Source organism: Diabrotica undecimpunctata, chromosome 4, assembly GCF_040954645.1.
Source record: "Diabrotica undecimpunctata isolate CICGRU chromosome 4, icDiaUnde3, whole genome shotgun sequence".
Taxonomy (NCBI): domain Eukaryota; kingdom Metazoa; phylum Arthropoda; class Insecta; order Coleoptera; family Chrysomelidae; genus Diabrotica; species Diabrotica undecimpunctata.
This window is the reverse complement of record NC_092806.1, coordinates 134,148,305-134,176,212: the sequence shown is the minus strand read 5'-3', so window position 1 is coordinate 134,176,212 and position 27,908 is coordinate 134,148,305. Positions and strand designations below refer to the sequence as shown.

The window sequence follows — 27,908 nt, the reverse complement described above, 5'->3', positions numbered from 1 at the left end:
CCATTTAAAATACACTATGACTTAGATTTGCCATAGAAAAGTTACTACTTAACCGACTTAAATAAGGTTTATAAGGTTTGAACCTAAATAAAATATATATTAACTTTGTTGTATAGTTTTTTTTTTAATTTTAAAGTTATATTTTGGTAGTAATAATATTTTAAAAAACTAAAATTTGAATGGCGCTTACTTCTTTTTTTTTTTAATGGTTTTTAGAATGGTTTCTCGGGGGCAGAAAATAATGAATCTTGCATTGCAATCCATTTGGGAAGATCAGAAAAGCAATGTGCAGGAATCCAGCGGAAATAATAAAAACCATGGTTCATTTTCCACTGAAAATGAGGTCCTCAATGAAGCGCTAAAGCATGATATTCTTTTGGAGCCTGTACTAAAAGACCATGAACAACAACTCCAAATGCCTAGTTCTGTTCTAGATGATGATGCCATTGTGGATTTCAGTTTTCCTCAAGTCTAAATTTGAATATTGACAGCCGTTTATTTTCGAATATTGATGAAACTGCCGAAGAAGAGACTGATTTATTAACCTGTGATAAAAAGCTTGTACCTTACTCAGATAGTGATGATACTGATGATAGTAGTAATAATGCCGCAATAGTATTTAGTTCATTAGTTGATGATAAGATAGGTTGTAATGATTTTATACAACAAAATGATTCTCCGAATCCGACTCCGAATCAGATTCATCATCCTCGACAGTATTTTTTAAAAATGAGACTGAAATTGACAGCATTAGTTCTAGCTCACTACGTTCTAGCTCATCAACTGGTTCAATTTTCTGTTATATCGGTTCTTAGTTTCTATTAGTTTGTTTTGTTATTGATAAATGTTATTTTCTGTTATTAAATTTTGATTTGCATTTTATTTCTATTAGTTTTATAATACAACTTACTTAGTTATCAATGTAAAAAAAACGGTACGTTTTAATAGTTTTTGTTGTTTTTTACTTAATATAACGTGATAATTATATTAACTTTTATTTTTGTATTTTTTTACACCAATATAACTCTAAGAAACTCATAAATATATTATTGTGTATTGTTTAATTTGTATTATTTTTACTTTATTCTCCATTTTTGTTATAATTCCGTAAAATTAAAAGGCGTACAAGTTCCTAAGCGACATTTTTTCATCAAAATACTTTTTTCGAAATATGGTAACCGCCTTTCAAAAAGGCTTAAACACCACAGAACCTAACATTAAAGGCGTAAGCACCAAAATGTTAAATATCTCATGTTTATAATAATTGTTTTATAAATAACATATGGTAAGTCAGAGTGCCTCAGTTCGATAATAATAAAATGCCAAAAAAATGTAAAAAAAAGAAATATTAAGCGATATTAAACGTTTTTTGTGTCTCCTGAAAAAAACTGTCAATGGCGCTTATGCCTTTTTGTCGTGACACCGTCGATTTGTGGAGATACTGCTTTTTTGCTTAGGACGGCAGTATACATTACTTGCTGGTCCCCAACAACCGAAGAAAAAACCGGAAATCGGTAAAATACTATCACCTCGAGAAAATAAATAAGATGAGACAGAAACGAACGGTATGCGTATAATAGTGCACTATTTTTTTTTTTAGGTCGTAGACCTAAACTAGACCTAAGTTGACTATGTGTAAGTATCTGTCTAACTTTAAATTCAAATATAATATGAATCAGAGATATGTAAGAGAGGGGATATGACACAAACGATATTTCTGTATCTATTAAATTGGACCACTTAATTTGACAGGATGTACTCTCCAATATGGCGACGGGCAGGTCCGGATTCAAATTAATTCAAACTGTATTTACGATTTACTGTTTAGTGTGGAAATAAGCATTGAGTTAGATTAATAATAGTTATTTGGAATAAAATTACTTTCATTTTTAGTACTCTTCAAGTACACTTTATTATTAATTATAAAATTTATTACATACATAAAGTTTAAGAAAATGTACAAAACCAGTCAATGATATGGTTTTAAAATTATAACATTTACATACAAGTAAAAAACAACAATTAGCAAGTGCACTTACATAAGTTTATATACATTTAGATATGTTAGTTCCATGTACTATTAATATAAATTATATATTTATATATAATTATTTTATAAATTTATATAAAAAATATAAAAATTAGTTATTGTGTATAGGTAGGTAGTTAAAGAATTGTATCAAAGACATGCCGTGTTCTTTATCCTTTTTTAACTTATTGTGGTTTCTATGGAAATAGCGACTTGCTACAGCCTTTATTAGAAGTATTCTGTGATTATCTGAGAATTGTTGATCAATGCTATGACTAAGTAAATTTAAAAAGATGTCTTTGTTTATGTACCTCCGTAAAACTTTTGTAACTAAATCGTTGGTACTCATACAAGTTGGAGAAGGGATTTCTTTTAAAATTGTCTCAGCCATAAAGCATATATCAATTACACTTTCAGATGGATATTGCAATCCTTTTTTTATTTTTTTTTATCAATAAATGAAAATAAAAAGTTGTTACGAGTGACACTTACTGAGGCGCTTAAACATTCACTACAGACTAATCTTTTTTGTAAGTAAAACACAACATAACCAGCAATGTATGTAGTTATGCTTTTAGAGTATTGAGAGAACGGATTGTTATAGCTGTGATCATGAATTATATCTACTGACACATCAGTATCACAACTATTACTCAATCTATATCTGCATATAAAGATCCCTTTTCCAGTAATGCGAGCCTATGATAAGGGATATTATAGCTAGTGTCAAAGTCGCGGGATATTTTAAACGGTTGAAAATACTACTTTTTAGCTGTTGCAACTGTCAACAATAACTAACTCAACAGGCGATTGTCGATATTCACCGGCTTTTCGTTTATTTTCCGTAACATATAAAGTTTGAGACACTCATCCTATGTATAAAGCTGGTACAAAAACTAGCTCACAATATGGTGGTATATCGAGCCCTCGAATAAAAATTATAAAAATGAAAGAGCTTTATTATATTGATGTTAACAATGTTTACAAGAATTTTTAAACAATATTTTTATTTAATTTTTTTTTAACAATTTGAATTCCACTAAAGTGTCTACTAAATAATACCACTTTATTAATAAGAGGTCTCATACTGAGAGATTTGTCAGTCTTACTCTTGCACATATAGAACATCCTAATATCAATATAGCGACTTGCTACAGCCTTTATTAGAAGTATTCTGTGATTATCTGAGAATTGTTGATCAATGCTATGACTAAGTAAATTTAAAAAGATGTCTTTGTTTATGTACCTCCGTAAAACTTTTGTAACTAAATCGTTGATACTCATACAAGTTGGAGAAGGGATTTCTTTTAAAATTGTCTCAGCCATAAAGCATATATCAATTACACTTTCAGATGGATATTGCAATCCTTTTTTATTTTTTTTATCAATAAATGAAAATAAAAAGTTGTTCCGAGTGACACTTACTGAGGCGCTTAAACATTCACTACAGACTAATCTTTTTTGTAAGTAAAACACAATATAACCAGCAATGTATGTAGTTATGCTTTTAGAGTATTGAGAGAAAGGATTGTTATAGCTGTGATCATGAATTATATCTACTGACACATCAGTATCACAACTATTACTCAATCTATATTCTCTGGAAGTGACATTAATGTGATCGGTGGGATTGCATTTTAAAATATTTAAATCTTCTAAAGGAAAGCAGTTACCGCTAAATTTATTTTTCAGTTCAACATACACCAAAATTTTTTTATAAGCTGACTGAAACTTCATTTTGTACACAAATAAAGTAGCTTTATTATAAAAAAGCATAAATCATATTTTTAAACGCAAAAAACTGCTGTTGTTACATCAAAAAAAATGTCAAATAGTACATATTTAAAGAATGGCCACAACAAAAATGTGATTAATTATTAACTAGTACTTTATACAAAATATCAAGAACCTTCTAGTTGAAATCTCTTTGTTCACACCTATACAAACTTACTTATTTGCAAATGAAAGCAAGTGAAATGTACAATTGAAGTTGTATACTGTGTAATGTCCAGGTGTAATTATAATTATAATGTCCAATTTACTAAATTTTGAAGGTTCCCAGTTCCCACACTATTTACGAACTGTATCCAGGCATTTCTTCTTTCAACATCTTTAGGAAATCTACAACCACATAAACCAAATTAAAAAGATTACATGTTCTTTTTACACGCGGCATCACTAAAAACGGAAGTAATACCGCCCTGTATACTGTTTACAATTTCATACTAACCTATGAATAGATATTCCAGTGGAGATTTTCTTATTATTACGAGTGTTATTTGGACATAAAATAAAAGAACACGATGTCATAATAGTTTCACTTTAAATAAACGTAAAAACCGTACAAAAATAAGCTCAAAATATTTTTAAAATTAAATTTCTATGCACAGAACTACTCGACACAAACAACAATCTGTCAGATACTCATTAATATGGCGAACCGATCCCATCTATTTCACCGTATGTCATATCCCCTGTCTTACATATCTCTGATATGAATGGAAAACTTGTGCAGTTTCAAAAGGAAATAGGTATATGAATATTGTGAGTGTAAATAATTACCTATTGAAATTACCTTCCTTAAGTGAAATTCAAAGAGCGAGTAGTGTCAGTATAGAATGGTTTAGAATACAGGTAGAAGGTACTATGTTTAACGCAAAAGTGTAAAATTAATGTATTGTAATAAAAAAAAATGTAATATATGAAAAAAAGGGGAAGGAATATATACACTAGTACCAAGAATATTGGTTAAATAATACTGTAGGCAATTTGGATTAAAATTATATTCAAACTAAATATGTGTAAAATAGTATAGTAGAAGTAAAAATATATAAGTCTACATATTTGATCAACTCAATGGGGTTGTTGAGATGGGACCTCCAATGAAATCTCCAATGGGATCTTCAATGAGATCGTCTATATTGTAGTAACTTTGTTAGACCCTGGTCTTTCCATTTCACTTATTCCAAGCAAATTTACATTTCGCACATCGGCATCAACACTGTCACAAGTCGAAATTCAGTATTTTTTTTATTTTTGTTACATTAAATGGGTATTTTGTTAAACTTTCGTCAGAATCACTGCTGAAAAGATATTTTGTCATATAAGAGCTAGATGGCGACTTATGTCTATTAAAGCTATAACTATTTTTGTAGAACTGTATTCAGCAACAGTGTAACAACTCACTTATGACAGTGTTGCAGTAATATTTAGATATATTTTTTTCAAATTAAGTGTGCTATACTAGTATTATTTACTAATAGCGGTAGGTCTTGACAACAACACTGTTACATTATTCTGAAAGCTACATGGTGTGTTTTCTGTTTGTTAATAATGTGTTTTTTGTGAATTTGTCGTAGAAAAATAATTGGTCGGTCAAAATACATGTATCGAGATAGCTGTCAGCAAATAGCTGACATCTATAGAGATTACAAAACAATTTGTATGAAAGAAAATAAAAGTTATGGGAATGTCACCATGTTCTCACGAATTTTTAGGAATGACTTTAATATCTCATTTTTTCATCCTAAGAAAGATCAGTGCGGTACGTGTGAAGAGTATAAAAAGTAAAAAGTAAGAGTAAGGTCCATTGACAAGAAAATTATTATCGTCATTTAAAGGAAAAAGATCTGTCACGTATTAAAAAAGATAAAGATAAGCAAAGAAGCAAAGAACGTGAGTGTATTACTGTCTGTTTTGATTTACAGACAGTTCCCAGACACCTTGTGGGGACATCAACTCCTTTAACTATAAATCAAAGTTAAGTACGTATACCTTTACTATATTTGACTTAGGCTTATTAAATGGTTTCTGCTACGTCTTGGACGAAAGAGAAGGTAATCGCGGATATAACGAGGTAGGATCACATTTATACTCATTTCTTAAAAATCAATATTCTAAAGGCCTTCCTGCTGTGTCATACTGCGACAATTGCTATGGTCAAAACAAAAATAAATTTATAACCTCGTTACTTCTTTATACAGTAAGTAAACTCGATATTCCTTTAATTTCTTTAAAGTTTTTGGTTGTTGGTGATACCCAAAATGAAGGGGACAACATGAACTCCCTGATTAAAAAACAGAAAAAACGTGTGCTAAGATCTGGTCCCACTTACACTCCTTCGCAATGGATTCCTGTAATTTCCAATGCAAAAAACTGGTACTGCTCGCAAAATTATAGAAATGAATTTAAGAGGTTTTTTTTGACATAAAATATTTGCAGGAGAAAATGGAAACGAATTTGGTTTTAAATTCCGATGGAGAAAAAGTTTTGTGGTCCGATATTGTAACTTTGAAAGTATTTAAAGATGAACTGTTTACCGTTTATTACAAAACTTATTACAGTGATAGTAACTTCAAAAAAACTTTAATTCGGAAAACAAACAGCAGAAATTCCATTTGCTTAACTCATGATAATATTGAATTAAAACAGCTCTTATAACGCACCATTGAAACTTGCTCAAAATAAATTAGATGCCTTGAGCTTTTGATGCAACAAAAATTACATTATTTTAAAATAGCATGACTTTTATCGATCTTAAGGATGCAAAATAGACCCTTCTCTAAGTTTGTACAAGAGCAACATGCAACATTCATCAAAGAAAGGCATCAAAAACCAGTAGTTACTTTAAAATTAATGTTAAAAATCTAAATAGATAAATGTTTCTAACGATTATGTTGTAATAGGTAATAAGCAAATTTACTTTATGTTCTTATGTTTTTACCTTTTTGTGGTATTTTTTTAAATAAATGTATTAAAATGCTTTGACAATTATTGTAACCTATCACAATTTTCACATTGAACCGCAATTACTAACCACTATGATCAGTAACAGTGGCACATTTTTATGATAGACCCTTGGGTTTTCAGCAACACAGACACATTTGTTAATAATTAATATGTTAGTTTTAAATTTCTACAATACTGAATACTAATTGATAAAATAACCTAAATTAATCTTATTGAAGTAAATTTCAATTTATAGAAATAATCGAATATTAAATAGTAAGGATAATCTTCATACCCGATTTATTCAAAATGGCAATTTTTGACTTATGACAGTGTTGTTACTGAGGTGCGATTTAGGCGCTTCATTTCTTTTATGGTGTTGTGAACATTTCCTAGTTCGTACATGCTCCTTACATTTCATGTATCTAGTTTTCTTTCATTAGAAAATGTATTCATGCTTCTAGCTATTCGGGAGATTCTTAGCGCTCCTGCTTTATTTAAGGAGTGCCTGTACTCGGGCCATTTATCAGCCATTTCAATGATTATTTGGAAAATACTTTGGTTTTACTCTAAAAGTACTGATTTAAGAAAATTAAAAATTATAGAATCTCGTTCTGTATATTAAACGGTACCTTCCATATCACAAATTGTGATATGGAAACTGCGTTCTGCTTTGTTCATGTTCCTAATTCAATTTAAGTATAAATATAAATAAAGCAAATAAATTAAGTTTCTAATTTATTATATAGTTATAAAATACTTACAATTAATAAGGTAATAAGTTACAAAAAATTATTATCACACATGTGTTTTATTACCGGAATAGTCGAATTACAAAAATAGGCATGGTCTATTTTAAGTCCCAAATCTTCCTTGTCTTCTTGTTTATCATCTTTAGATTTGTCCATTATCTCGCTAATATTAGGTATCTAAAAATATTATAAGTGTTAAAGGCAATTAACCAATAAACTGAGCAATTAAGTTTTTATAGTATCTGTATATCAAGTTTCAATACTTTACATCGACTTGTACATTGGTTACCTCTGACCTATATACCCAAAATTTAACAATGTTTTTTTTTGGATCAAAAGAAATATTATAATTTAATAAGTTTATTTTATTTTTTAATATTTTTTTAAGAACAATAGAAAATCATCAAGAGGGAACAGAAAATCCAATAAGCTCCTAAAGTACAGAGGACCCGATCTGACCAAACAACTATTAAAACTAATCAAACAAATAATAGAACAAAACAAAATACCACAAGAATGGAGCACCCTAATACTTTTTTTCAAAAATCGAGACAAATGGGACCCATAGAATTACAGAGCAGTTAATTTATTAAACACCACACTAAAATTAACAACCAAAGCAGAACCAACAACCAAAGTATTAGCAGAAGAACAACAAGGTTTTAGGTCGGCATCGAGATTATACATCGAAGCTATATTTATAGTGAGGCAAGTGCAAGATAAGAGAAATCATTAGAATAGAACAAACCAAAAAAAAAACTGACCAATAAAAAGATGGCGCCCGATAAGGATGATCGCGACAGTGAGAGCGAAAAAACCAAGTTTACTTGTGGCAAAACTAAGAAAATAAGCACAATAATATGTGTAAAGTGTGGAAAAGCCTTCCATAAATCATGCACGGCACGGAATTGGGCCGGAAAACTTCAAATTTTAGATAAAACGCGTGTGATTTGTTGTGATTCTAATATAACCTTAAATAGTGGGGATTTCATGGAAAATACGATCATTCATCTGCTAAATGAACTAATTTGTAAGTTAAGTAAAAATTGATTCCTAGAGGAAAATAATAGGCTGCTGTGGGAAAAAATAGAAAGCATAGAGAAAAAGTTAACAAAAAATTCCATGGAGGTAAAAAATTCTGCAAAAACTAAGAATAACAATAACAATCCATTAATTTTAAAAGAACAAAATGATTTGAAAGAGACTATAAGGTCGGTTGACGCAGTCACAGAACAGCCACTTTGTTCCATTGATTTGTCGGAGCTGCAATCTAAACCAAGAATACCAAGCAGTTCAATTGCACCCGTGGCGCCTGTTAAGGATATCAACCGTCCGCTGATTGAAGATAAAAATGATAAATGGGAAACCCAAAAAAAAGAGGGTCCAAATCAAAAAAAATAAAAGAACTAATAAATACCAAAAAGCAAGCACACTATGGAATACTCAAAGATGATAATGGTAAACTCATTAGAGACATCAAAAATAAACTAAGATATTGGCAAGAATACATAATGAAACTATTCGACGATGATAGAATGATACAAGAAGAATCACAAGAACAAACAGGACCGAAAATAATAATGTGCGAATTAGAACAGGCAATTAGAAATGCAAAGACTGCAAAATCAGTAGGCCCCGATCAGATACCCACTGAACTAATTAAATGCATTGACGAAGAAACACTGCATATACTTTTATATCTGTTCAACAAAGTATATACAATAGGAGTAATACCCCAAGATTGGTTGCTGTCCACGTTTGTAACACTACCAAAGTCAGTACATGCGACAGAATGCTCCCAGTACAGAACAATTTCCTTAATAAGCCACACACTTAAGATATTTCTCAAAAAAATAGAAGAAGATATAGATGACACCCAGTTTGGATTCAGAGGAGGACTAGGAACGAGAGAGGCTCTGTTCGCTTTTAACGTTCTCGCGCAAAGACGACTAGATATGAACCAGGATCTCTATGTCTGTTTTATAGATTATCAAAAGGCTTTTGATAGAGTACGACATCAGAAACTCGTAAAACTGTTGAAAGAAAAGAATGTGGATAGTCGTGATATACGGGTTATTGTCAATATGTACTGGAATCAAAAAGCAAAGGTTAGAATCGAAAATGTCAATAGAAAATGTCAAACAGAAACAATAGAAATCAAAAGAGGTGTTAGACAGGGTTGCGTGCTGTCCCCATTGTTATTCAATGTGTACAGCGAACTTATTTTTAAGGAAGCAATATCAGAGGAACAACAGGGTATATCAATAAACGAAAAAATCTTAAACAACATAAGATTCGCAGACGACACCGCTCTTTTTGCAGACAGTCTAGAAGCATTAAAACGCTTAGTAAATAGATTACATCAAGTCAGTATTAAACTACAAATGAACGTTAAGAAAACCAAGTTCATGATTATTTCTAAACAACATACAGTAGGAAGGCTAGATATCGAGGGAAAACAAGTAGAAAGAGTGAATAACTACAAATATCTGGGAACCTGGGTAAATGAAAACAATGACCAAGGTAGAGAAATAAGGACACGCATTTAAATTGCAAGACAAGCATTTATAAAAATGAAAACAATGTTTGTCAATCGAGACCTTCCTGTGGATCTGAGGATAAGAGCCTTAAGATGTTACGTGTTCTCGACTTTGTTGTATGGAATGGAAAGCTGGACACTAAAAGTGGATAACATAAAGAAGTTGGAATCATTTGAGATGTGGTGCTATAGAAGGATTCTGAAAATACCATGGACCCAACGAGTTACAAATGCAGAAGTGTTAAGAAGGCTACAAAAGGATTGCGAGGTCATAAACCACATCAAAACAAGAAGGCTGAAATATTTAGGCCATATTACCAGAGGTGCGAAATATGAGATATTAAGGCTCATAGTGCAAGGTAAAATCAAGTTTAAAAAATTCATAGGAAGACGAAGAATTTCCTGGCTGAGAATCCTAAGAGAGTGGTATAGTTGCTCAGTAGATCTTTATAGAGCAGCCTCCAATAAGATACGGATAGCTGTGATGATAGCCAACCTCCGATAGGAGAAGGAACTACAAGAAGAAAGATGGATCCAGATGAGCCTGTTTACCCAGTGGTTCGACTATTTCTTAGAATACACCAAACCTACTCAAGACAGTTTTATCTTACTGGTATTATATGGGCTGGTATTATATACTTATACCAGAAACTTGGATGTTATTCTAAAAGATAAGACACATTTTATGTCAATTATTTGGTTGCCTGCTTATACAACGCTCGATAAAACGGTAATGGGAGCTCTTAAAACTTATTACAGTGACGAAGTTAAAGTTTTATAACTCATTTAGACGTATGTAAATTATTCGGGGTTGGATATTTAAAAATCCAGATACGAGTAAGAGCAGTGAAAGGCTTTAGCGCTACTAGAATTTATTCAGCTCGACGAGATATTATATTTTCAGAACAAGACTTTTTAGCAGAAAGTCAGCTACAAAACAAAGCAAAAATAGAATCAATCAAAGACCTAAATATCACTGTCGTATACTAGGATATTATTCCATTACCACAGCCTAAAAAAAGAAGGGAACACGTGGCAGCAAATATGGTAAGTCAGTAATACTCACATCGATGCCAAATTAGAACGAGTTATAGCAAAGTAGTTCAGTTGCTTCAAAGCAGAAAGAAATGGTTGTGATAAGAATTGATGATGACACACTAGAACCTAGTGGCATTAAGACCATACTCGAGAAGATATGCAAACGACGTAAGCCAAAAATGTCAAGTTCAAAATCATTAGATTCATCCGATGACAATTTCTCACTGGCCAAGTTAGTTAGGACAAAAACCCAGAATAAACGATCAAGATTCTTCAGACCACGATATTTCCGTAGCCGTTTTGACATCTAAAGACCCTAACTCAGATGTCATTTGTATGTTCTCTAAAGAATTGTTTTCTAAAAGTAAAAGACGAGAAATATAGACTCAATGTATCATGTGCGAATGCTGGGAACATGAAGGCTGTATAGGGAACGAGCACAAAATGCCACAATCGTTTTTTTTATAGCCTTTTTCTATCCGAATTGTCGAATAAAGGCCTAAGGATATATATTTAGGGATTCTACAGTATTCACTGCCTTCCCTCGCTCAACCTTTTCCATCTCTCTCTGTTGTTCCATTCTCCATCGTTTCGTCCTCTCTTACTCATGGCGTCGTCTACTTCGTTCCTCCAGGATTTTCGGGGTCGTCCTCTTTTCCTCCTTCCTATGGGGCTCCATTCGGTTATTCTCTTTATCCATGTGCTGTCGCTAGTTCTTCTTACATGTCCATACCACTTTAGTCTTTTTTGTTCTATATATGTTAGTATGTCTGTTTCTATTGATGTTCTTTGCTTTATTTCATCATTACTTCTCCTTATTTTCGTATCTTATATTCTATATTACACTATTTCATATTCCTTGGCAGTTTTCTTGGCGCCTTAAAATGACAATTGACATTAAACATATTTATTTTTGTCAATGTTTAACTTCATGTTATTTATTAAATACATTTTTCTCAATAAAGTGAATGCATTTGGTCATCCATATCTTTATTAGTAACAATCGTTACTCTGTTGTTGTGATTAAGAAGTGCATAATAAAAATCGGTATTCCATGTTCACCGAACTTTCTCTAAGAAGAATTTCAATGTTTTTCAGGAATCGAAAGTATACCAACAAAACAAAGCAGTAGGAGAGATGAATATACAGGGTGAGTATAAAAACAATCAAATATCTTTAAAAAAAAATGCTATCCATAAAACTTTGCTTGCAAGTATAATCACACATAGCAGATCTGTCACTATTTTTTGTCTACTTTACTTCCAGTTTTACCACAAATAGCTTTAACTGATTTAATTTACGTAGGACAACCTATATATTTTTGCAGATTTTAAAAGAACTTCTTAATACTATATCATACATACCAAGTTTGGTACAAAAAATGTATTAAAGAGCAGCATTGATGAGTATAATGATTAAAATACCATTAATTCCAATAAAACTTGTGAAAAAATTACACGAGACTAAATGGCAAAATTCTCAGCCATTATCACCAAGATTCTGTAGAGTACTCAAATTTATTTATAAGAAAGAGAGCGAAGCATTGATAAAAACGAATTTAGAGCGATTGAAAATTGAATTTAAAAATTGGTTTCAACTCTTATATAATTCCGAGACATTACCATCTGAATCATGCATACAATGATTTAGACAATGGTTGGTGGCAAAGTGTGCAATGTGATACGTGACAATAAATGAACTCAAATCAAATTAAAACAAAATATTTAAAAAATGAAAAATTTAAAATTATTAAACTTATATTAGTTTGTAATTTTCTATAATTTAAATTATACCTCTGTAGGTTCCGCAGTTTTGTTTAACCACAAGACTAAGCCCATTATAAAACCAAACGTATTGTACTCCTTCCACTCCTTCTTAAGTGCATCTAATGGAAAGATTTTTTCAACGTCACAGTCATAACTTTTCAACGTTTCGCTTAGACTGTCGTGATATACTTTTAGGAGGTCGTCTAGTTTGTCCAAGTTCTCCTTTCCAGTGCCTGAATAGAAACTATACGTTAGATCCATAACTGGGGTGCCTAGCCACGACATCTGGAAATCAATTAGTTGAACATCTTGTATAGCGCCTGATTCCTAAAACATTAGTTAAAACTTTTAGTCGCTACGACATTAGTGGTATTTTGTGATGTTCTCACTGGTACGCTAACAACGAGAAAAATATGTGTTAAATGGCTCTGATTTTTAAATTGATATTTCGATCAGCATGGTTCAGAAACCTGGACTTTAACAAAAAGCAATGAAAACATGTTAGGATGTTTCGAAAGAAAAATACTAAGGCGCATCTATGGAGCGGTAAATGAAAATGGTGTCTGGAGAAGACGATACAACTTCGAACTCTATAGAATATACCAGGAACCAGATATCGTAAAACACATAAAGATAGGACGTCTGAGGTGGGTAGGCCATGTAATGCGGATGGAGCAAACCGACCCAGCTAGAAAAACGCTCCTTGATAGACCTATTGGTCAAAGAAGAAGAGGAAGACCCAGAACAAGATTCCTAGATAACATAGACCAAGATATGAGAAATATGGAAATACGTGCTTGGCGGAGGAAGGCGATGGATAGGGACGACTGGAGAAAAATTCTTGGGGAGGCTAGGACCCACACAGGGTTGTAAAGCCAAAATGATGAATGATGATTTCGATCAGCTTGCTGAGTGTACGGATTTAACATATATAAAAAATAATAAACACTTTTGAAAGGATTTTAAAAACGTTAGGTTAACCTATACAAATAATCAGTGCTGCGAGCTCCGTACGTTTGAAGCGATGAGTGCGGGAAACTTTCGCTAAAGGAACAATGAGTGATAATTTATCAAAACAAAACGCGTATTGGTAAGAAGGCAGTATTATAAATTAATCGTTTTGTGGGGTTATATAGCAATTAAACAAAGTTAGGAGATTTATTTATTATTCCTACGAAATAAGTCTAGTAAACTTAACCGAAATTGCAAGTAAACAATCATCTGCTCTCATTTAAAAAGTTAAACCTTTATGTACATCCCCAATTTAGAAAGGTTGTAATAATTATGAAATAAAAGGAATAATAGTAAAATTTCTTCTTCTTCTTCTTCTTCTGGTTCCTATCCGTTTCGGATGTTGGAAATCATATTGGCAATCATGACCTTGCTCGCTGCGGCTCGAAACAGCTCCGTTGAGGTTTTTTTAAACCATGTTCTTAAATTCCGCAGCCATGATATTCATCTTCTATCGGGTCACAGTAAAATTTAGAAGTCAAGAAATTCCAATTCGAAAAAGACAAAAGATTATCAAGAAGAAATACATAATTAAGGAAAAGAAAATTTAGAACTTAAGGGAAAGTAAATAATCTGACATGTAGAACTAAGAAAATTAACAAATAAATAGAATAAAGTTTTGTAATTCTAGGACCCCATATTAACACAGAATCCGACACATGGGGTGTGAGAAACCCCAGAGTTCAGAGAGTAACCGTTATAAGTTCAAATTTCACTCCAAACGCCAACAGCGCTTCAGTAGCTTTCAAATGCATAATTTGTCTACAATCTAATGCACGCAGGGGTTTCACTTTCAAGTTGTCTGGGGTTTTTCACACCCCACGTGTCTTCTGTCACCTGCCATCTTCACGTTTGAGGGATGATAGACGAAAAGAAGAAGAATTGACGCCATCTTCATGTTTGAGAGATGACAGATAAAAAGAAGAAAAATTGACGCCATCGTCACGTTTGAAAGTTGACAGAAAAAGAATTGACGCCATCTTCACGTTTGAGGGGATGACAGACGAAAAGAAAAAGAAATGACGCCATCTTCACGCTTGAGAGTTGACAGGTGACATGACAGTTGACATGACAGTTGACATCTGTCAGTCGCCATCTTGATGGGCGAGGCTTGTGTTGTCACTGGACGGTGCTTGTGACGTCAGTGGGCGGGTCTTATAACGTCAGAGTGGGAGTGGAGTGGATAAGTTTGTTATTATTCCGAAAAGAATGAATTGAAATGGAGTAAAGAACCCAATAACCGAAATGTTCAAACAAGAACAGAAAACTTATTTACACATTTACTGGAACTCAAAAATCACGTAAAATGTGCTAAGACACCAATTGAATGCTTTCTGCTATTTATTAATGGACAAATGATTGCTGACTTGGTTAAGTATACTAACCAACGAATTGCAGAAAAATCTCAAAGTTGTTTTCCGTTTTACAATGAACCAATGTCGATTCGAATTTTTACTTTCATGTCTAAGATTTGATAACGAACAAAACCATGAAGAAAGAGTAAAGTTAGATAAACTAACTCATATCACAGCTTTCTTCGACAGATTTGTGAAAAATTGCAAATCTGTATATTCTCCCTCTGAATTTTTCACAATGGACGAGAAGCTTAAACTGTTCAGGAGGAGACATGCTTTCAGGCAATATATGCCAAATAACATCGAAATATGGAATCAAGGTACATGCATTAGCTGACGCACGTACGAACTACCTACTCAATATGGAGGTGTATGTGGGACAACAGCCGGAAGGTCCATTCTGAGTTAGCAATTCCTCCAAAAACATTGTAGAAAGATTGGTTGCTCCCGTGTCTGAAACCAAACGCAATATAACCTTTGATAACTGGTACACCAGTCGTGATTTCTTGGTGAAGTTGCGCGAGTCTCATAATTTAACCGCAGTAAGTACTATTAGAAAAAATAAGCCTCATTTGCCCATAGAATATCTGCAAGGGAAAGGAAGAGAAGTTTTTTCCAGTATATTTGGATTTCAGAACGGATACACTATTCTTTCGTATCTACCAAAGATTTAAATTGAATGAAGAAATTGAAGATGCTACCAATTTTATGATGTACTAAAATAAACTAAAAGAAACATAGGGCCTTCAGATGCTATGTGTGGTTCTTCTTTACAGCTGTAAAAAATTGACATTAAAAACCATATTTCTGAACAAATTAGGGGAAACGAAAAGGAGAACAGAATACTTTGGCCACATAGTTAGAGGACCGAAACACCATCTATTCCATCTTATAGTACAAGAAAAAGAAGAAGGAAAATCTTATTACCACAGTGAAGCGGTCTTACGGTAAAAGAATTAATTTTGGCAGCAGCCAATGAAAATTTCAAAAAATTGTTCAAAAGATGACGGCGGTCAACCACCAAAAGAAGAAGAAGTTTCTTAGTTAGAGGTCCTTAATACTATATATTTGATATTATAATACAATGAAAAGTTTAAAAAAAAAAGCTGAATAGCACAGTGGTGTGGCCTTACGATGAAAGAAATAATTCTCACAGCAGCCAATTAAGATTTCGGGAAATTGTAAACATGATGGTGGTCAACGTCTGATATGACTCCATAGAAACAGTTTTGCTATTTCCCTAGAATAGTTAACACAATATATTTCGCTCTTTGCATATTTTAGATTAGATAAAAAATGTTGCGTTTAGTATATTATAAACATACTGGATGGGTTCTAAGCAAATTACAAAATGTCAGTTTTTTTATTCTAAAAAGTAATTAATATAATAATCTGTATTCCTATCTGCCAAAATAAATAAAAATATATTAGAGAGAAACAATTTAGAACTATGAACTCATAATTTTACGTAATTTTTCAATAAATAAAACAACTTATATAATATTTTAGCAGAATAGTATTACATTAGAATAAAAAAATGTATAATCATCATTAAATTGTATATCAAAGTATCACTTCCGTATTCTACGTAATACGTATTTAAATATTTTAACCTTACATACTTCATTTGTTTTAATTTAAACTTTCATATGTTTTTGTTAGCAATTGTTTTTTATATATTGTGTCAGTTTTAATAATTTAATCATCTACTCAATTTTTTATAGATAAGATCATAATATACAGTTTTTGACGAAAATCAAATTTACTTACATTTGCATTTATTTAACCCTTTGATGACTGTCGGTATGCTGACCTTTACAAACATTTCGTCAAACTTCCCAGCGGTTTTACAGTCATACCAGTGTGTAAAATTGGTTGCTATTATATTCTAAGTGTCTAAACAGTTTAGAACCGATTTGATTGAATCACATTACTGGATAACATAAATAGTCAAGCACACATTTAAGGAGGACGTTCGGAGTTGACAGAGCGATATATTTTAATTGTTTTCTTGTTTATTTAATTATTTCTTTTTCTTAACATGCCATACACCAAAGTGCGTAGGCGACTATCTCATTACTAGAATTCTGTTCTTGGCGGCGTGACACAGCTCGCCTGTATTGTGTATTCCTGTCCATTCTTTAATATTCCTTAACCAGGATAATTGTTTGCGGCCGGCTCCTCTCCTACCTTCGATCTTCCCTTGTAGGATTAACTGTGGTATTTCATATTTTGCTCCTCTCAATATGTGCCCAAGGTAACCAATCTTGCGTTTTTTAATTCATTCAAAGAGTTCTCTTTCCACGCCGGCTCTCTTAAGGACGTCATTGTTTCGAACTCTATCCACCCAAGGTATGCGCATCATTCTTCTCAATGACCACATTTCAATTGCTTCAAGTTTGTTGATAGATGTTTTTTTCAAAGTCCACGTTTCCATGCCATAAAGCAAGATGGACCATATGTAGCACTTGACCATTCTGTAGCGTATTTCGAAATTTAGGTTTTGATTACATAGGAGCGGTCTGAATTTCACAAAAGCTTGTCTTGCCATTTGTATTCGGGTTTTTATTTCTTGTTGTGGATCCGATTGGTCATTGGTTGTGGTGCCAAGGTATTTAAAAGTTTTCACGCGTTTTATGCGATCGTCACCTATGCATATTATCGGGTTTTCTGGAGGGTTTCTGCTAATGACCATATATTTCGTTTTCAAAATGTTGATTTTGAGGCCATATTTTTTACCTATGCTATTCACCCTATCAAGTAATACCTGCTGATCTTCCAAATTATGAGTTATAATCACTGTGTCGTCCGCATAGCGTAGGTTGCTAATTGGTATGCCGTTCACCTTAATGCCTAATTCCGTGTCTTCTAATGCTTCCGCAAATATATTTTCAACATATAAATTAAAAAGCATCGGAGAGAGTATGCAGCCTTGGCGGACACCTTTCCGGATTTCAAATTCATCCGTATTATATTGGTCTTGATCAATTCTCACCTTTGCCATTTGGTTCCAGTACAGATTCTGAATAATTCTGATCTCCTTCTGGTCAATGTTGGCCCTATGTAGTAGTTCCATCATGATATCATGTTTAACATTGTCAAATGCCTTCTCGTAGTCGATGAAGGTGAGGTAGACATTTTTTCGTTGATCTAAACAGTTTTGTTTTAAGGTGTTCAAACATAAAATTGTCTGTCTTGTTCCTAGTCCTCCCTTAAAACCGAATTGTGTTGACCCGCTAAGTTCTTCTAGTATCTTGTACATTCTTGAGTGTAATATCCTAAGGAAGAGTTTCAGCAAGTGACTCATTAAACTGATTAAGCGGTGTTCATCGCATTTTGTGGCATTAGCTGTTTTTGGGATCATCACAAAGGATGGCTGCAGCCATTCTCGCGGAATGTAACCAGTATCATAAATTCTATTGAACAGCTTTACCAAGATTTCAATATTCTCATCGTCTATTAGTTTTATTGCTTCTATATTAATTTCATCTGGACCTGTTGCTTTATGCATCTTTGTGGTTCTAACTGCATATTCTATTTCACTTCGCATTATTGATGGCCCTGATAAGTTTTCGGAAGGAAGTTTGTGCGTTGGTTGTGTTGGTCTTTCGTCATTAAAAAGTCTTTCTGCGTATTCTTTCCACGCCATTGCTATCTCCTCTTCTGACTCTGTGTATTCGTTTCTGTCGTTGCGTTTTCTTGTTCTGTGGTGGCTTTTGTGTATATTCGATATTTCTTGGATCTTCTTATGTAGTCCAAAACTATCTCCTTTTTCCTGCAATTGTTCTATTTCGTTGCACCTTTCCACCATCCAACGTTCTTTTGCTTTCTTAACCTTCTGGCGAATTTCTTTGTGTATCTGTTTGTATTTGTCTTGATTACGTTGTTGTTTATGTTGTCTTTTCACTATTAATTACAAAAATTATGGTCAAGTGGAATTTTTGAAGTCTGTTTCACGCTAAGTACTGTTATTTGCAAAAATACATATCAATTTTTTTGTAGATCATCGTCTTTTATGTGGTATTCTGGCACGACCACATGGCAGTTTCTATATGAATTCTGCCAATATGCAAAATCAAAAGTGGAGTTTCAGGCATTTGGAAAATATATCCCAAAACGAGGTTGACGCTTTATTGAATGAAATTCTAAGTGACCAGGAGTAAATTGTGTCTGATATTGAAAGCGTCTTAAGAAATGATTTGGATGTTGATGAATTTCGGCGACCAAATAATGAGGATGTCCTTGATATTGGAAACATGGACATCGGGTTTAAAGACCAAACTAACAATCATGAAACAACCAATAGTCCAAATAATAAAGAATCGGAGTCGGATAGTGAAGACGATGTACCGCTAGCAGTACGGCTAGCAAAGCGAGATAACTATATTTTTGACCCAAAATAAAAGTTATATAACAAAAACAAACGAATTTGTTGAAACTACAAGCCCAAACATTCCAAATTCTGCAGAGAACCCCACATATGTGTTTTTGGAACTACTTTCTGAGGATCTTATTCACCTAATTGTATTTCAAACCAATCTAACGTTCAAAAACACAGAGGAGAAAATGGATTTAGAGGTAAGGAATAAAAGGATACTGGAAACAGGATACAAGATACAGGAAACTACAAGAGATTGACGGGAGCAATAATAACATCAGCAAAAGCAGGAATTCCTAGAGGGTACCACAAAAAATATATTCCTGGATGGTCTGAGACAATCGAAAAACTGTATGAAAAATTCTGTGAAGTCATAAAGATGATACCGCTAGGCTCGAGAAAAGGACAGTTGAAAATCTAGATTTCAAAAACCTGAGTTGACAAGACTGTCAAAACAATCTATTAACACCAAACCAAGTGGCGTCAAACATAACATATACCTTGAGAGTACCCCCAAATTAACTTCCACACAATTAAAGTTAAAAAAGACCTTAAGAATTTAAAATCTACTTGTCCAATTGAGACCCAACCATTTCACCTGTAAAGAAATCACAAAAGACCTAATGAAATGAAAACAGCTTTGGAAAAATTAAAAAGCCACTGGCTTTGATGACATTCATGCTAAGTGTCCAAAGCACAGCAGCAGATTTACTAGGCAGTGGCTTGCAAAGTTCTTCTTAGACATTCTTAAGACGGAAAATATTCCTCATCAACTAAAAAGAGCAAAAATGGTCGCCATTTTAAAACCAGAGAAAGTTAACGATTCACTAAAAAACTACCGTCTAATTTGCTTACGTTCAAAAGAATTATGTCCAGCTAAATAACACCTTAATAATAATCGCTGAGGTAATCAAATCTACACAAATGCATTAGCTACATTCTACCACCTAAGGCTATAAAAAAATCTCCAACAACACGACACTGTCGATTCATAAATATATAGAAGATGCTACCCAAAGTCTCAAAATAGGCAACTGTGATCCAGAAAATCTCCCATACAAACCACAGGAGTAGCCGCAGCCACCCAGTTCAACATGATTACCAAATAGACCCATAAATGGTCGGAAGCTAAACCAAATACAACTATGCTTTGCATCACAGAGCCATCTCCTGGATTTAACCTACCACGTAAGACCTGGTGCACACTTAACCGTATCAGAACACAATAAGGTAGATGTGCGTACATGTAGCATAAATAGGCTAAGGTACCATCACCGACTTGCAGCTGCGGCGAGCTCCAATCTATCAAGCACATAACAGAGGAATGCTACCAGGGAGCCTACGAGGACAGTTCTCAAGTTTGTTTGTATAAGGAAAGATTTAAGGAAATTTAAGAATGAAAAAGTCCAGCGAACTATAGAAGAGAATAAAAGTCTGAAAGTCCTGAGAAGACGACTAAACAATGGAAAATGTGAAATACACAAACTAAAGAACAAAGAAGGAGTCCCCACATCAAATAGAGAAGAACTACTACACAAAGTTGAAGACTTCTATCAAGAACTATACACAAGCCCAAAAGAAGACCAAAAGAATTTGGAAGCCGTCGCATCATGCAAAATTATTCACCAGTGTTCAGAGCACATCCCATAGATCACACTAAGCGAAATCCAGGATGCAATGAAAAAGATGAAAAACAACAAAACGCCAGGAGAAGATGGAGTCGTAATAGAAGCTACAAAGATGGGCGGACGTGCCCTTCTCATCCAAATAAAAATGTTATTTAAACTTTGTGTAACAGATTGTTGCATACCAAAAACATGGAACAATGCAGTAACAATTTTACTACACAAGAAAGGAGACAAGGCGCACCTAGAAAACTATAGGCCAATCAGCTTATTGAACCACATCTATAAAATGTTTACCCGAATAATTACGACAAGACTAGAGAAAAAGTTAGATTTCTACCAGCCCCGAGAACAAGCTGGCTTCCGCTCAAAATTCGGGACAAACGATTACCTACAAACAGTAAAAACCTTAATAGAAAAGTCGCTAGAATATAACAGACCACTGGTACTTATCTTCGTAGACTTTCACAAAGCCTTCGACACTGTGGAATTAGACAGCATTATAACTGCTCTGAACAATAGTAGAATGGATTACCGGCTCACAAAGCTAGTACAAACATTATACCAAAACGCCACAATGCGTGTAAAACTACATGATACCACCAGAGAAATTCATATCAAGCGAGGTGTGAGACAGGGCGACACTCTCTCACCTAAATTATTTATAACGGTCCTCGAATACGCCTTTAAAATGCTAGAGTGGGAAAATAGAGGAATAAAAATAGATGGAGAAATGCTTAATTATCTGCGTTTTGCCGACAACATAGTACTTATTACCGAAGATCTGGGTGAAGCACAACAAATGGCACAAGAATTAGAAAACGTATCTTCAACAATAGGTCTAAAAATGAACATTTTTATGACAAATTTAGTTCCCAGCGAACACCTAATCATCAAAATCAAGTGGTAGAATTCACAGAAAAGTACATATATCTTGGTCACGAAATCAGAATTGTGCAGGTCACATAGCGAGACTGAAAGACACAAGATGGACCAGAAAACTAATTGACTGGCGTCCACGAGAAGACAAACGCAGCAGAGGACGACCACCAACACGCTGGATGGACGACATTAGACGAATATCCATGAAAAGGCAACAAGAAGCACAGAAGCGTGAAGAGTGGCGAAAATTGGGAGAATTTACTCTTTGTAATGTATTGTCCACTTTGCTTATACACAAAACATAACTGTGATGTAGACATACGCTAAATAAATAAATAAATGAGTATAGTACAAGTTACACGTTACCCACAACCACAAATTCCGGAACTTTTGTACCAAAGAGGAACATGTCCAAACTTATATATAGTCAACACAAACTTGTGTCTGATCTATTTCATATATTATCGTCTTTCTACAAAATATTATACTCACATTCATTTTAAACATCATATTGTTACTCCAACAATCACCATGAGTTATTACGGAATATGGGCTTCTATAATCTAAACAATTCACGAACTTTTCTAGAGCATTATCAGCAAATGGTGCAAACTTTTCGTATAAATCTGGTTGGTTTTCTTTTAATATGGATTTTATCATTACACTCGTTCCAAGTATACCTCTCTTTAATAAACCTACAATAAAATAAGAGAATAAGTAAATTTTTTCGAAAATCGACTGGGCCCGATGCCCAGTTTGGGCGGCGAAGGATATTTTAGTCCCGAGCTAGTTCTTTCATTTGTTGAAATAATTTTCCTTTTGCTCTGCCTATTTTGAGTAATTGTTTCAACCATGCCATCCTTAGTCTTTCCTTTCTTCTCTTCCCGTTGTCTGCTCTGTTAAATCCTAATAATGTGTCCAAACCAATTTTTTCTTTTGATTTTAGATTTCGGTTCCTGATTTAATTCGCTTCTTATGTAATTATTTCTGATATGATTTGTTTTTGCGACACCAGCTATTTTTCATAGTTGTTTCATTTCAGCTGCTTTCTACAATGATTTTCTCTGCCCTCTTCCCCAAAGGGCAATAAATAGCACCTGTCATTTTTCATAAAATATCTAAGGACGCATCATTATGTAGAAATTATTTTGCAACTTTCGACTTTAAACAAGGTATAAAATAATTTATACAAAAAGGAATATTTACATCTTGTCAACCTGCCATTCTATTTCGATATTTTTAGCTCCTCAGATAGAACTTGCTTGTCAAGTCGAAATAAAGAATATATCCTTTGTATATCAATGGCTAATTCAAAATGTTTAAGTCGTTCATTAATCGATTCATGTAAGTACTCCTTTGTTTCATTTTTGTTATTGCCCCAATCCAACCCCCTTGCCATTCAATTTATCCACGACCCAGCTACTCCAAATAAATCCTGAGTGCCGTTCGCATAAGTTTCGTTTATTTTGCTTGCTCTATCTCCACCTCCAGTATTTTCTGTCCCCAAATTTTCAACCCCCATAGTAATACCCTATGTGGTACGCAAAATATTTCGTTACAAGTTAAAAATGAAGTTTTTAGGAATAAAGTTGTGGACAATTTAATTTGCTACAAATAATATCCAATAAAATTTTCTTAAGGGATGCTAGTTTACAAGATACAGCGCGCAAATGCTTTGCACCCCTTTTTCCAAGATGGAGACCCAGGAACAAGGGTGACGGCCTATCAAACTTAAACTTAAGCTTATACTTACTACTACTCTTAATGCATCAAAAAAATAAAATTGAATCCCATAAGGCTCCAAAAATGTAACACTTCGATAGATTACATTGGAATTATATGTAATATCAGGTAGTTAATAACTATATAAATCGACAGACATTATTAGAATTTAACACAAATTACACCTAGGTAAAAAATTTAATTAAAATAAAAAGTTTTAATAAGTTAAATTAATGTTTTTGTGTTCCATCTCTCTATTTCCAAAAATATTAACCTTATACTATTATTATCTAACTACTATTATTATAACAAAAATTAATATAAGTTATAACAAAAACATATAACATAAATTATAACAAAAAATTAATATAAGTGGCCTGCGTAGCGCAAGCGGTAGGATGCTTGCCTCGCATGCCGGTGGTCCGGAGTTCGACTCCTACCGCCGGCAAGAATAACTAGACATTTTTAAAAATGTCTATAGGCCCCAGGTCGACTCAGTCTGAATAAAATGAGTACCTTGGGTAAAACCAAGGGTAATAATAGGCGGTTGAAGCGTAGCACTGGCCATGTTACCTTAATTGTATACCGTAGGCCCTAGATATAGCAGACTACCCTGCTATACTCCCAAAGCCGCGAGCGGTAAAAAACGGGAGACTATTATATATTATAAATTAATATAAGTAATACCTCCCAAATATTTATTCGTAATCCACAGCATAATCACCTAACTATATGTGGGAGTTAACTTGAAAATGTGACGAAACTTAAAAATGTGTATCCACACATTAACACTTATTTAACAATTGAAAAAAATATCTTGGAAAATAATAATTAAACAAAACATTCTTAGTAGAAAATACAAATGTAAGAATACATACCACCCGTAACAAATTTTTTAAAGTTGTTCTGAAAACCATCAGCTAATTCTAGAAACTTCTCTGGTTGGTGATGTTTAAAGGCTAAAGAAGCTCCATGGTACTTTCCGTATGTTTTAAATATAGCTTCGTACATTTTATACCCTATGAATTCTTTTTTGGGATGCAAAGTAAAATTCCTAAACTTTAAGTTTTCCAATATTATCTTTTCTTTTCCTTTTTCCATACATGAAGCCAGACATTTGGGAGCATGGGTAAAAATTTCGGCTCCAGGATAAGTTCTCTGAAATTCTTGCAAAGCTGGAATAAACTTTTCATAGAAGTGAATTTCGTTTACAAAAGTTGATGACATGAAATTTATAGTAGTCTCAACAGAACTTCCAAGTACCTGTTTTACCACTACATTTTCAGTTTTGTTGGTACTTTTGTTAGTTAATGCTATAAAAAGAACTTCTCCTAAATAACCCTCTCCTGTACCATTGCCCTCTATCTGGATATCAAAACTTTCAATTTTTTCATTTAAAGCACTTTCTAATAAATCACTAAGGTCTTTTGATAGTACCGGTGTCATTTTTCTCACACTTTGCAACTTATTTACTCTTTACTATTCGGTACGCTAGACTTTCTATATATTTGATTTAAAACTGTGATAGGTACTTATCTTTTTACATGATAAGTTATCTTCGTTAATCTGAAATTGGTAAATCGATAAATCTTCCAGGTGAAATGATTATTGTTTTAATTCAATTAACATATTTTTAACTTTAATAAGGTTATGCAAAAATATTACACAAAACAATATATGAGATAAATATTTAACACAAAACTAGAATAAACTGAACGTAGCAATAAAGATAACATTTAAGTTATGCATTAAGATAAACTATATTTTTTATTCAGTGAGTAACTGCAGCCAACATAAGGTCAAGAAGAGATAAGTCTAATTATCAACAAACATATCGTTTATGCCCGGATTACACGAGGCCAGTTTTTCAACTAGGATAGTAAGATATATATCCCGATATCCTAGCCTGAGTTACTGTCATAGCTTGGCGCATGCTAGAACGGTTTACATGTGGCTAGAAATTTCCAGTCAGTAGCTAGTACTATTGGGAGATGAATAGAGCAACAAATCCACTGAAAATAGTAAATATTTCTAAAAAAAAAACAATGTTCGACTGAAACAGTTACTTCAAAAACTATGTCAAATTGCATTGGATGAATAAACGGAAAATTTATTGAAAAAACCCGTTTGGACAATGGATTTTAAAAAGGAATGCATGTGGATCTGTCATCGAATGCCATAGTCTGCGGACTAGTGCGCATTTCGATGCGCATCGTCCGCCTCGAATTGTCCCATTGGCTCTTGACCTGGAAATCCCTATTTATCGCTCGAACGGCACATATAAATATTGGCGATTTTCAGGTCAGCCAGGTCAGCCCCTCACGGGCCCTCCGAGAACTTAGTGCTCTTAGGGCGCTGCTTCCTGCTGTTCCAATTATACTCTGTGTCTGACATATTATTCAACTACAATCTGATGTTTTATTTCGACCTATATTTTTGTCATGTAAGAAATATCTTGTCTTTTTCAAGACAAGCCATCAGAAGATAAATATTTACAAGTCCATACCCAGTAAATGGACTTGGGTAGAGGAGCTCTCGACTGCGATATTCGAAGCCCTCTACAGAGCATCCGGAAATAACAGAAGGTGTATAGACCCGTATTTGTTCCCCCGAGGTGACATGGCGCCCGACAACGTGGATTATTCCGAACCTGCGACCCAGCTCGCTTTACAGAACGCAACACACCATTGACTTCAAGATGGGTTGAAGTCAAGAGAACAATGGGGAGAGCCACGGAGTGTCTATACTCTAACACTCCGCCATCGAGCTCTGTAGCAGTCCTGATGCCTTTCGTGTGCCAGATGTCTCAACGAGTCAGCCTTCTTCGACGCTTGAAGTCTCGGAAACTACGGAGATCCTGAAGTAGCCACAGTCCCTGCCTGCCCTCCCCGAAATGTGGCGATATCACGGAGGCCTGGGCAAACTCGCCTACGAAACGCAAGGATAAAGTGGATGGGAACCTGATTGCAGCGAAGAAGACGAACAGCTGAGAGAAATGGTTTACCGACCGTGGATGGAGCCTACCACAGAGGGAGATGCAGTAACATCCAGCCCCCAGGTTCCAGATAAGTGTTGTGTGAGTTTTATGGACAATTCTTTTACTTTGTATTTTTATACATTTATTTTCTTGTGTATTTTCACATATATTTTCCTATTTTTATTCAATAAATATTTTTCCACGCCGCAAAGCCTCCAGGGGAGGGGATGTCATCGAATGCCATAGTCTGTGGACTAGTGCGCATTTCGATGCGCATCGCCCCGCCTCGAATTTTCCCATTGGCTCTTGACCTGGAAATCCCTATTTATCGCTCGAACGGCACATATAAATATTGGCTATTTTCAGGTCAGCCAGGTCAGCCCCTCACGGGCCCTCCGAGAACTTAGTGCTCTTGGAGCGCTGCTTCCTGCTGTTCCAATTATACTCTGTGGCTGAGATATTATTCAACTACAATCTCATGTTTTATTTTGACCTATATTTTTGTCATGTAAGAAATATCTTGTCTATCTTGTCTTTTTCAAGACAAGCCATCAGAAGATAAATATTTACAAGTCCATACCCAGTAAATGGACTTGGGTAGAGGAGCTCTCGACTGCGATATTCGAAGCCCTCTACAGAGCATCCGGAAATAACAGAAGGTGTATAGACCCGTATTTGTTCCCCCGAGGTGACAGATCACTCGCACTGGTTTTAGAAGAACTTCGCAATGACGACTTAAAAGAGTATATCAGTATTTTACGAATGATGTCAGAAGTATTTGATATTTTATTAACTCTTATAATGCCAAAAATTCAACGACAGCATAGTATTATGAGAGAGGCTTTACCAGCAAAAGTAAAGTTGGAGATCCTTTTAGATTTTCTTTTATCAGGCATTAGTTACAGAAGATTGAGTCACTTTCATCGGGTTTCAAGATGTTCCATAACTAAACTCATATCAGAGGTATATGAAGAAATCTTCAAGGCATTGAAAGAAAACATAAAAGTTAGTACTAATAATAACTTTATATATTTGTATTTATCACAAAATTACAAATAATGCCAAAAATTTAACAGAAATAAAAAATGGATTTAGAAAGGTTGATA

At 33.9% G+C, this 27,908-nt stretch overlaps 1 protein-coding gene across 1 annotated transcript; it reads right to left on the bottom strand.

Moving 5' to 3' along the window:
• Positions 1 to 7,482: 7,482 nt before the first annotated feature.
• Positions 7,483 to 25,506, bottom strand: LOC140440068 (uncharacterized). The gene is made up of 4 exons (XM_072530337.1): positions 24,704 to 25,506; positions 22,596 to 22,798; positions 12,880 to 13,179; positions 7,483 to 7,686 (listed from the first exon to the last, which is right to left on the bottom strand). The coding sequence occupies exons 1-4, from the start codon at positions 25,269 to 25,271 to the stop codon at positions 7,540 to 7,542; spliced, it is 1,218 nt and encodes a 405-aa protein (XP_072386438.1). The 5' UTR covers positions 25,272 to 25,506; the 3' UTR covers positions 7,483 to 7,539.
• Between the last annotated feature and the right edge of the window lie 2,402 nt (positions 25,507 to 27,908).

Bases quoted from the DNA above. Each gene is read 5' to 3' on its own strand.
- LOC140440068 (XM_072530337.1), bottom strand. From the start codon at position 25,271: ATGACACCGGTACTATCAAAAGACCTTAGTGATTTATTAGAAAGTGCT. The intron at 13,180-22,595 runs GTGAGTATAATA...CTAATGTTTTAG, and splicing joins ATATGATGTTTAAAATGAAT to GAATCAGGCGCTATACAAGA. The intron at 7,687-12,879 runs GTATAATTTAAA...TAATATTTTTAG, and splicing joins AAACTGCGGAACCTACAGAG to ATACCTAATATTAGCGAGAT.